We start from the raw sequence: 12,434 nt of genomic DNA on the forward strand, positions 1-12,434 counted from the left end.
TAGACTGTAAGAGTTTTAGCTTACAATTGCATTTTTCAACCATTTCGGTTGAGTCAAAGTTGACTGTAGATTTAAATTTTGGCACTTATCGTGATTTATGTGAAAATACTTCAAAACTGATAAAAATTACAACCATGAGTTATTTTTTGTTGTATTCTACATGACATTGCACACATTTTCATATATAAAACTTTATGTAACGCCTAATATAAAATGGTGCAAAATTACGACAAAGGTGACTAAAGAATTCTGAGATTTTCAGCAGAGTTACTGCGCATGGAGGTAAGAAAAAAGTTTTTTTAAAATTCACCATAAATCAAAATATTGTGCTAGAGACTTCCCGTTCGTTGCAAAATGAAGTTAAATGATTGAATGTTACTAGAATGTAAGAGTTTTAGCTTACAATTGCGTTTTTCGACCATTTCAGTCGAGTCAAAGTTGACCGAAGGTTGAAATTTTGGCACATAGTGATTTATATGAAAATATTTCAAAACTGATGAAAGCTACAACCATGAGTTATTTTTTGTTGTATTCTACATAAAATTGTGTACATTTTCATATATAAAACTTTATGTAACGGCTAATATAAACCCAAATGGCAAAATAATCATAACAAAGTGATGAAAGAAAACTATAATGAGATTTTCAGCCGTTTACAATGCACCCAGAGCATTAAAAAAAAGGTTTTTTTTAATTTTTACCACAATTTTCGAAATATTGTGCTAGAGACTTCCAATTTGTTGCAAAATGAAGGTAAATGATTGAATATTACTAGAATGTAATATTTTAGCTTACAATTGCGTTTTTCGACCATTTCGGTCAAGTCAAAGTTGACAGAAGGTTGAAATTTTGGCACTTATCATGATTTATATGAAAATATTTCAAAACTGATAAAAGCTACAACCATGGGTTGTTTTTTGTTGTATTTTACATGAAACTGCGCACATTTTCATATATAAAACTTTATGTAAGGCTAATATACAACGGTAGAAACACTACGACAAAGTGACGAAAGAATTTCTGAGATTTTCAGCCGAGTTAACGCGTGCAGATGTAAGGAAAAAGTTTTTTCAAAAATTCACCATAAATCAAAATATTGTGCTAGAGACTTCCAATTTGTTGCAAAATGAAGGTAAATGATTGAATATTACTAGAATGTAAGAGTTTTAGCTTACAATTGCGTTTTTCGACCATTTCGGTCAAGTCAAAGTTGACCGAAGTTTGAAATTTTGGCACATTGATTTATATGAAAATATTTAAAAACTTATAAAGGCTACAACCATGCGTTGTTTTTTGTTGTATTCTACATGAAATTGCGCACATTTTCATATATAAAACTTTATGTAACGGCTAATATAAAACGGTGCAAACATTACGACAAAGTGATGAAAGAATATCTGAGATTTTCAGCCGAGTTACCGCGCGCAAACGTAAGGAAAAAGTTTTTTTCAAAAATTCACCATAAATCGAAATATTGTGCTAGAGACTTCCAATTTGTTGCAAAATGAAGGTAAATGATTGAATATTACTAGAATGTAATATTTTAGCTTACAATTGTGTTTTTCGACCATTTCGGTCAAGTCAAAGTTGACAGAAGGTTGAAATTTTGGCACTTATCGTGATTTATATGAAAATATTTCAAAACTGATAAAAGCTACAACCATGGGTTGTTTTTAGTTGTATTTTACATGAAACTGCGCACATTTTCATATATAAAACTTTATGTAAGGCTAATATACAACGGTAGAAACACTACGACAAAGTGACGAAAGAATTTCTGAGATTTTCAGCAGAGTTAACGTGTGCAGATGTAAGGAAAAAGTTTTTTCAAAAATTCACCATAAATCAAAATATTGTGCTAGAGACTTCCAATTTGTTGCAAAATGAAGGTAAATGATTGAATATTACTAGAATGTAAGAGTTTTAGCTTACAATTGCGTTTTTCGACCATTTCGGTCGAGTCAAATTTGACCGAAGTTTGAAATTTTGGCACTTATTGTGATTTATATGAAAATATGTAAAAACTTATAAAGGCTACAACCATGCGTTGTTTTTTGTTGTATTCTACATGAAATTGCGCACATTTTCATATATAAAACTTTATGTAACGGCTAATATAAAACGGTGCAAAAATTACGACAAAGTGACGAAAGAATTTCTGAGATGCGTCGCTGATGATGGGAGAAGAAAGAAATTCGTGCATGCGCAGCTGGATTGCGCTTGCAAACAAAACAACAGCGTGATCTGTGAACTCCCAGCATCCTTCAAGGCACGTGATTTAAAATTTTTCATAAATTAGGCCTATAAGTATTTTTCCGCAAATATTTAAAAAAAACTTTTTGTACTTGATGTATTTTACGTCCACTTGGCACCTGACAGACAATTTTCGTCGACGTAAAATACGTCCAGTCGGTGTTAAAGGGTTAAGTGAAGCAAGACTTGATGAATTACTTGAATCACGAATCCATAACTGTGAATGTCAAGTAATTCCAGGATCCATTTGGCAAGGGATGGATTCGAGACACTAATAAAAAAGTGTAGGCAACTATGATACCCTAGAGTAATACCTTGCAACAAGATCAGACAGAGGGGGGGACCAGGAGCCTAAAATGTATAATAATGTGTCTTAGGCACATAAATAATCAATTAATATTCTTATTTATAATCATTTTGCATTAATTAATAGCCAAAAATAAAAATTAAAACCATAAAATTAATTATAACACAGTCTTTTACTTTTTTTATGTAACTAAAACTTTGAAGGCCCTTTTACTTTTTATATGTAACTAAAACCTTGAAGGCCCGTTTAACAAAACATAAGTTTTTCGCCTTTAAAATGCATCTCCTCCCTTAGTATTGGACCAATCTAAACGAAATTTTATATATAACATGGGGAAACATGGTAGATTAAAAAAATGCCGGGATTTTTAATATTTTGAGTTGCTGATTTTTGGTCATTTTTCTGGGAAAATTTCATAAAAAAGAAAAAAATTCATATCTCGAAGAAGAATTGAAAAATAAAAAATCCCTGGCATTTTACTGAAGGTCCATATGTGTTTTATACATAGTTCAAATCCTATCCCTTAAAAACTAAAAGCAAAGGAGAAGATGCATTTTGAAAATGGCCATTTTTGGCCGAAAAACGCTCTGGCGTCACAAAATCTAAGGTCATTGACCAAAAATTTTTTCCCCAGAAGTTCCACATAATGTCCTTAAACAAACCCCCTATATATCAGCAACCTGTCATTAAAAAAGTGGGAAACCGGCCGATCCCCTTAAGAATTTAAGAATGAGTGTTTGTCCAGGAATCCTTCAGGAGCTGAAAAATGCTTCAAAGGATTAAAACATATTCTTGAAGACATCTTCACAGCTCCAAGATCCTTTTAAGCAGTCTTCAGCTCCTGAAGCATTCCTGGAGAAACGCCCATTGGACTATGATGTCTTCTTAAATTCTTAAAGACTCCAGGATCCTGTGAAGCCGTCAAAACTGTTTATAGATTCGTAAGGACATAATTTTTTTTTATAAAGTAATATCCAGGTAAGAAATCCTATTAAAATCAACATATAACTTGCTTGATCTTTAGAATTTATGAAAAGGTTTAATCAACCTCATGTGGTAACTATGAACCAGCTGCATTATAAGGATCACAGTACTGTATATACTACTCATGTTATACAACGTCAATATTAACTACATCAGAACCATTAACCCTTAAACGCCGAGCCTCTATTTACAAAAATGTCTCCCGTATGCCGGCGGCGTTCGGTGAGTTAGCGCCGAAGCGGAAAAAAAGTTTTTTTCAAAAAATCACAGCACGCTTAGTTTTTAAAATTAAGAGTTCATTTTGGCTCCTTTTTTGTCATTGCCTGAAGTTTAGTATGCAACCATCAGAAATGAAAAAATATCATTATCATATATAAATATTGGAATATGACAGCGAAAAAAAAAACTCTTATATAATTGTATACAAATCGCGCTGTAAGCACAACAGTTAAAGCTAATGAGTTAATTTTTTTTAGTTGTATTGTACACTAAATTGTGATGATTTTGGTATATAACAAATTGTAAAACAATCAAAGCAACACAGAAAATATTATCACAAAATGATGCATGAATTAGTAACGCGAGGACGTAAAAAAATGTTTTTTTCAAAAATTCACCATAAATCGAAATATCGTGCTAGAGACTTCCCGTTTGTTGAAAAATGAAGCTAATTGATTGAATATTACTAGACTGTAAGTGTTTTAGCTTACAATTGCAGTTTTCGACCATTTCGTCGAGTTAAAGTTGACCGAAAGTCGAATTTTTCTATTTATCGTGATTTATATGAAAATATTTCAAATCTGATAAAAGCTACAACCATGAGTTATTTTCTGTTGTACTGTACATGAAATTGCACACATTTTCATATATAAAACGGTGCAAATATTACGACAACGAGACGAAAGAATTTCCGAGATGTTCGGCCGAGTTACCGCTCAGACGTAAGGAAAATGTTTTTTTCAAAAATTCACCATAAATCGAAATATTGTGCTAGAGACTTCCAATTTATTGAAAAATGAAGGTAAACGATTGAATATTACTAGAGTGTAAGAGTTTTAGCTTACAATTGCGTTTTTTTACCATTTCGGTCGAGTTAAAGTTGACCGAAGGTTGAAATTTTGGCAGTTATCGTGATTTATGTGAAAATATTTCAAAACTGATAAAAGCTACAACCATGAGCTATCTTCTGTTGTATTCTACATGAAATTGCACACATTTTCATATATAAAAGTTTATGTAACGACTAATGTAAAACGATGCAAACATTACGACAACATGATGAAAGAATTTCTGACATGTTCGGCCGAGTTACACAGCGCAGACGTAAGGAAAAAGTTTTTTTCAGAAATTCACCATAAATCGAAATATTGTGCTAGAGACTTCCAGTTTGTTGCAAAATGAAGGTACATGATTGAATATTACTAGAATGTAAGAGTTTTAGCTTATAATTGCGTTTTTTTACCATTTCGGTCGAGTTAAAGTTGACCGAAGGTTGAAATTTTGGCAGATATCGTGATTTATATGAAAATATTTCAAAACTGATAAAAGCTACAACCATGAGTTATTTTCTGTTGTATTCTACATGAAATTGCGCACATTTTCATATATAAAACTTTATGTAACGACTAATATAAAACAGTGCAAACATTACGACAACGTGATGAAAGAATTTCTGGCGCGGACATAAGGAAAAAGTTTTTTTCAAAAATTCACCATAAATCGAAATATTGTGCTAGAGACTTCCAATTGGTTGCAAAATGAAGGTAAATGATTGAATGTTACTAGAATGTAAGAGTTTTAGCTTACAATTGCGATTTTTGACCATTTTGGTCGAGTCAAACTTGACCGAAGGTTGAAATTTTGGCAGTTATCGTGATTTATATGAAAATATTTCCAAACTGATAAAAGCTACAACCATGAGTTATTTTCTGTTGTATTGTACATGAAATTGCACACACTTTCATATATAAAACTTTATGTAACGGCTAATATAGAACAGTGCAAAAATTACAACAAAATGACGAAAGAATTTATGAAATTTTCGGCCGAGTTACCATGCTGGGCGTAAGAAAAAGTTTTTTCAAAAATTCACCATAAATCGAAATATTGTGCTAGAGACTTCCAATTTGTTGCAAAATGAAGGTACATGATTGAATATTACTAAAATGTAAGAGTTTTAGCTTACAATTGCGTTTTTCGACCATTTCGGTCGAGTCAAAGTTGACCGAAGGTTGAAATTTTTTGTAGTCGACGTACGGTACGTCCACTTGGCACCCAACAGACAATTTTAGTCGACGTATGATACGTCCAGTAGGCGTTTAAGGGTTAACAAGAAAATAGCAAATGCAAGCGATAGGGAGCAACTGCTAGTGATTAATTGCCTTTGAATGGCTACAAACATATCCTCAATAAATTCATGCTTTGATTGGATCATTATCTGATCATTCACCTAATGTTATATTTGTGAGGAACCTAACCTAATAATGAAGCAATAGTTGTTTGTTCCTAACTGAAATGAAAAAAGGGAGAGCTGTTTAACTGTAACTAAACAGACGACAATATACTAGAAAGAGTAATTAAAGAGAAATAAATTTACAAATTTTCAAACCGAACAGAAGCAGTAACTGGCAAAATACCTTAACAGAGGTGTTATACCCTATAAGGTACATAAAAGAATGAACTATGAGACATGTCACTCAAGAAAAAATGAAAAATGCTCCTCCAAATTGGTAAAAAATGTGTACAGTATGTGTCTATACAATCAGCAGTCAATTTCCTAGCTATTCTCCTTCTATCTTTAAGACTGCAGAAGCTGCATGTCTAGGGAAATTTGACACTGTAAATAAAGGTTAATTATGACTTATAGGTTTGTTATGAAATAATTACTACAACAAATAATGAATACCTATGAAACAGAACTATAGGTGCTGAGCACTCACTGTGACATAATCAAGAAAGCAGTATAACCATGAAGCTTATACGTACTAACCCTGAGAATTGGAGGGAGCATGGCTTCAAGTTTTGGCCCTTTAATAATTGAAAACATCTGATTAACGAGCTCTTCTTGATCAGATATATAGTGGGCAAGTGAATACATTTCTTGATTCAAATCCAAATTGCCTGCATCACTCTCATTACCATCATCCTGAGGAAATATATTCAGTTAAATGATTGGAATACTATGTTCTGCAATATGCATTAAGTAACAGCTTATTAGGACAAAACAGTATGGTAAACAAAAATCTGCAAACAACACACATCACTATTACAATTAATTTTTTTAAGATTTTAAATCCATGTGGAAAATATACTGGAAAAACATCTAATGCTGCAGTAATCGGCTTTAAAGCAATAGTGCAACAACGGACAAGAACTTATCCATAAAACAATTTCTTTCAAAGGAACTTTTCTGGTAGTCACTGAAATGTTAACTACACCCACTGTTACACAACTTCATTGATTTAGGAAGCCATGTCTGCAACTTGGTACAGTCATGCCTCCACTTATGTTCCTTTGTGTTATGGAGTTTTCAACTTTATGGTAGTTTTTTAAATCAAATATTAAGGAAAAATAAAAATCAACATATATATCATTTATGTAACTTTACATCAATAAGCAACAAATGTTAAAAGCCACATAAACAAAAATGAATAAATGATGCAAAATTACAAAAAAAAAAAAAAAAATGTTAAAACATGAAATTACTAGCTGACCAACCCAGCACTGCCTGGGAAAACTCCAAAGAACCCAGAAAAATTTTTCTGCATCTCCTTGTACTGACTGTCCCTTTTATCCAGGAATTACTGTGCTGACTGTCCCCTTTATCCAAATATTACTATACTGATGGTCCCTTTTATCCAAATATTATGGTGCTGACTGTCCCATCTATCCAGATATTAGTGTAGTAACTGTCCCATTTATCCAGGTACTGCTGTGGTGACTGTACATTCTATCTAGGTATTGCTTTTCTGACTGTCCCTTTTATCCATGTATTACTGTACTGACTGTCAATTTTATCCAGATATTACTGCAGTGACTGCTCCAATTATCCAGGTATTACTGTGGTGACTGTCCCATTTATCCAAGTATTACTTTGCTGACTGTCAATTTTATCCAGATATTACTGCAGTGACTGCCCCAATTATCCAGGTATTACTGTTCTAACTGTCCCTTCTATCCAGGTGTTATTGTAGTGACTGTCCCACTTATCCATGTATTACTATTCTGACTGTCCCATTTATCCAGGTATTACTGTGCTGACTGTCCCTTTTATCCTGGTATTACTGTGGTGACTGTCCAATTTATCCAAATATGACTGTGGTGGCTGTCCCTCTTATCCAGGTATTACTGTGGTGACTGTCCTATTTATCCATGTATTATTGCACTATACTGTCTGTCCCTTTTTTCCAGATATTACTGTGCTACTGTCCCTTTTATCCAAGTGTTACTGTGGTGACTGTCCATTTTATCCAATTATTACTGTGGTGAATGTCTAATTTATCCATATATTACTATGATGGCTAACCCAATTACAGTACTAATGTATTACTGTGCTGACTGTCTCTTTTATCCAGGTGGTATTACTGTGGTGACTGTCCCATTTATCCAAATATTATTGTGATGTCTGTCCCTTTTGTCCACAAATTACAGTACTATGCTAACTGTCCATTTTATCCAGGTATTACTGTGGTGACTGTCCAATTTATCCAGATATTACTGTGGTGACTGTCCCCCAGGTATCACTATGCTGACTGTCCCTTTTATCCAGATATTACTGTGGTTACTGTCCATTTTATCCAGACATTACCATGGTGATTGTCCCATTTACCCCCCCAACTAAACCCAATCACACCCCCTTTTAACTAAAACACCCCCACTAAACCTAAGCACACCCCACTAAACCTATACACACCCCCAATAAACCTATACACACCACCTACTAAACCTAAACACACCCCCCTACTAAACCTAAATACATCCCCTACTAAACCTAAATACATCCCCACTAAACTTAAACACATCCCCACTAAACCTAAACACAGGGAAAAAAGGCATTTTTCAACAATATACTTCTATGGTATTGAGTAAATGAAATGAGATATGATAAACCTGTAGAATTTACTTACCACACTAGTTACTAAGTCTATGGGCAGCACCAGCCCGTTTCAGGGAAAGGGAAGGGGGATGGGGGGAAGAGGAAGGGGGTATGGGTTTGAAACCTACCCTTTTCTGAGCTCCAGACCTGTATCAGCCGGTGAAATGTCCCTTAGAGCACACATTTCTAGGTATAAATATTGCAAAATATAACAGAGAAAAAAACCAACAGGAATGCTGAGGTTACTACCCTCAGAGCGATCACCTATTATGTAACAGGTGTCGGTATAGGGCAGGGTGAGTGAATTTGTCCACTACCACGGGACCTAACTCTGTAGAACGTCCCAATGTCAAAACCCCCGGTACGAGAAGAGCTGTTCCAGCGGCAACTCACCCGGACCTGTGACTGACGACCTGAGCGCCATCCACCCTCATTCCATCTTAGCACGCGTTTCTGTGATCACGCTTTTGCTTGTGCTCTGTGTTCTTTTTGCTTAATTTGGAATACCATGTCTTCTGTCACTGAAATCACCGCCACTAAGTTAAGTACCATCTTCTTGCGGGGTTTTAGTTGTATCGAGGCTGTATTTGGCCCTTAATTTAATAATTAATGGGTCAAATATCGGGCGTTCCTCTGCGTCGCCCGGCCCGCCATGATGACCTAGCGGCACGCCTCTATAGACCAGTTCAGTAGAGGTTTCACTGGGTCATTTACATTAATGTTTTGTCTTACAATTGACGTTACCCCTTCAGGAAGTTCATTTTGGGGAATTTTATCTACATTGAGCGGGCCAGTGTGCTGGTATTAATACTGGTGTTAGTATCAATTCTTTAGGGAGCGTCCTCCCACGGTTTTATGCTTTAACCCTTCATAAAGAATTTTTGGCTCTCGCTCGAGTAGATTTTGTTCCCCAAGCTGGTGCTATCTTACAGTCGGTTTTTCTGAATTGTGGTACAATGGATGACATGGATATTTATGGATTAATATTACCTTAGCTTACGTCAGGAGCGCCATTTTGGTTGCCCACTTCCTGTTAAACGCCTCGGGTAGAACATACCCCTAGCACAAGCGTTTATTATTTTATATTTTTGAGTTGTTTATGTATTGATGTATTGTTGTTGGTTAAATTTTAGCAGTATATATTTGTGTTTTGTGGTACTAGCCTAACCCTCTCGTATTAATCGGTGAGTTAGGCTACGTAGGTTAGCTTTGCTCATTGACTCTGCTCCCTTCTCTCCCGACTGTGTCGCTTGAGTTGTGGAAGGAGGTGTGGGCCGGTGAAGGGAGCGCCACGTTCGTTGTTCCATCCGCTGTTCCGTGTGTTTTGGGTATGCTTGGGTTCTCTGTTAATCCTCCTCCCCTTCTAATGAAGGGAGAAAAGTGATTCGCAATGCATAGCCCTATGCCCTACATGTCGGTCTTCAGTTGGCCTTCTGAGTGGAAATTTTCTCCCCTTCACAGTTTCCCCCCTACCTCCCCCTTCCTCCACTCTCTCCCTTTTTTCCCTTTATAGGCTTCGTCTTCAGGGAAAAGATGTGAGTTGGGTTGCAGTAATCCAATGTGCTTAGCCTAACCTCTTTTCGTAACTTCTGGCTAGTGTCTTCTTCTCCCTGCGGGGGGAGGCTCGGTACATTTCAACACCCGGTAAGGGGGTTGCAGTCAGTGTCTGGGGGTTTCCCCCACTCAGTCGACCTTGGTATCGTGACACAGCCATGTCATTACTCCCCCACCTTTCCCCTGTATAGCAGGTGATGTGTTATCCCTCCCCGTGTGTGGAGCGTCGTCCTCTCGGGGCCATCACTCTCTGGGGGGGGGACCTAGACGGGTCTCCAATCGGAGGTTATCCACCCTCCTGGTATCCGTTTTAACGTCACACACCTCGCTAGTGTTTCGTTTGTTCGCTTCCTCATTGGTTCGCGGAACTCCGGACACTTTCAGGGCTTCCACAACCTTAGGTGACTCCGTTCCTCTGATCTTCGGTCCCCCCGTTACCGCTAGCCTTTTCCACTCCAGTGGTCTTTGGTTTTAGTAGGTTGGCTTTACTCACTTTTGTTCTCCTATGAACGTACGAGAACTGCTCTAATAGTGAACCACTCCGCCCCTACATCGTAACCAATGGCGGGGGTAGCAGGGTTTCCGGGGTCTCAGTACTGGAATGACTGTCCAGCATTAAAAAACTGCTATTCCATGTATTTAACCAGCGATTTTTCTGCCGGTCTCCGGCACTCACAGCAATTTATATTTAATATTAAGTGTGCATGACCTTAGGTTAAGGTATATATCATTCACGTCGGATCATATCCGGCGTCACTTAACTTACTCTGTCATGTTGCATGATTTTAGGTTAAGGTATATATTATTCCCGTCGGTTTAACTCCGGCGTTCCTTAACTTATTTGCCATGTATAATATATTTGTTTTGCTTCACCGGACTACTCCGGTAGGACTAATAATCTGCTAATTGCATGTCCTGTTATCTGCTCGAGCATAAGGCCCCTATCTCCGCCGGATTTACTCCAGCGTGCCTTCAGATAAGCATACTCATATACAGTTTATCCATACAAATGGTACGCTGCCTGGAGTCCGGGTGCACCGCGGTGCTGCACCAGCCCTGCGGCCATGTTGTCTGCCGCTCCCACTCCGGCTGCGCAGTCAGGGTGGGAGACTTGATCGTTTGGCACCCGCATGGATGTGAAGTGTGCTACGCTTTGTTTGAGCAGTTCCAGGACGAGTCGGTAAGCCTAAAGTTACGGCCTTTAGTTTAACTGGTTCCTTGACTTATTTGATAGTTTATAAGGTTCTTGTTATATCCCTTATATATATTTTAAGTCCTTGATGTGCAATTAGTTAGTCCTTATTATTTTCAGGACAAACAAGCTTCTCATGCGCTTCCTTGGCCACCCTTAGGGGTTGGGTGGCTGGCTTTGGGAGGAACGTCTCGTCGGGGAGGCCATATGTTCTATCGGAGGCCATTTGTAACCTCCTCTTCCCCGGCGCCCGGTTTGCTGCGGCTGTCCCAGCAGAAGTGGCAGCCCCTTTGATCGAGCATATCCGGGAAGCGACGCAGCCCTCCCAGGATGTCAACATAGCAGTGGAAGTGTCAAGAGAAGTGGCGGCCATTAACTTGGACCTGGAGCCCATGAATGTGGAACCGGACCAGGAGGTAGGTAGGGAAGTAAGTGAGGCAGGGGGAGCGGACTCCCTTTTTAATTCCCCTTCATCCTCTGTATCTTCTTTTCAGGGTTTCCAGAAGTCCTCCTACCTTGGGGATAGGTTGACATCGACCATCCCCAAGGTAAAAAAGTCACTAAAAGGTAAGGGATATAAGTCCTCTTCCTCCCGCAAGGCAACTCCCTTTCCCCCGGGGAAGTCACGGGCTTCTAGCCCGGCGGCTTCCATAGCTAGTGACACTCCCTCTGTAAAGGGGTCGAGATCAAGGGCAGCCAAAGCCAGCCCTCCTCGTCAACCTGCTTCCAATTTCCAAGAATTGGCAAGCATGCAGCTTGATACAATCAACAAGCAGATGGACGAGAGGTGGAAGACAGTATTGGAAAAGCTGCAGAGCCAGGAGACCAAGATCTCCGGGCTCGTGCGCTCCGGCGGGTCAGCTCCGTCCTACACCATTCCGGACGCCTCCGCCCTTCCTCCTTTCGATAAGGGGAACCCTTGGCGCTTGGCTCTTCATGCTCCCCAGCATGAGGATACTTTAACCATTGAAGGCCTAGGGACACGCAGACTTCAGGAGCTGGAGTTCTTTCCTCCAGGTCTGCTTCCCCCCTACCCAGGCTTCGCTAGA

At 38.1% G+C, this 12,434-nt stretch overlaps 1 protein-coding gene across 1 annotated transcript in view; it reads right to left on the reverse strand.

Annotated features, from left to right (window-relative positions):
* Positions 1-12,434, reverse strand: part of LOC136843779 (myb-like protein X) — a 219,032-nt gene that overhangs the window by 108,394 nt on the left and 98,204 nt on the right. The window contains 1 exon segment of the mRNA XM_067112488.1: positions 6,534-6,689. Within this exon segment, the coding sequence (XP_066968589.1) occupies positions 6,534-6,689 (156 nt within the window).

The sequence above is a fragment of the Macrobrachium rosenbergii genome, chromosome 12, assembly GCF_040412425.1.
Source record: "Macrobrachium rosenbergii isolate ZJJX-2024 chromosome 12, ASM4041242v1, whole genome shotgun sequence".
Taxonomy (NCBI): Eukaryota; Metazoa; Arthropoda; class Malacostraca; order Decapoda; family Palaemonidae; genus Macrobrachium; species Macrobrachium rosenbergii.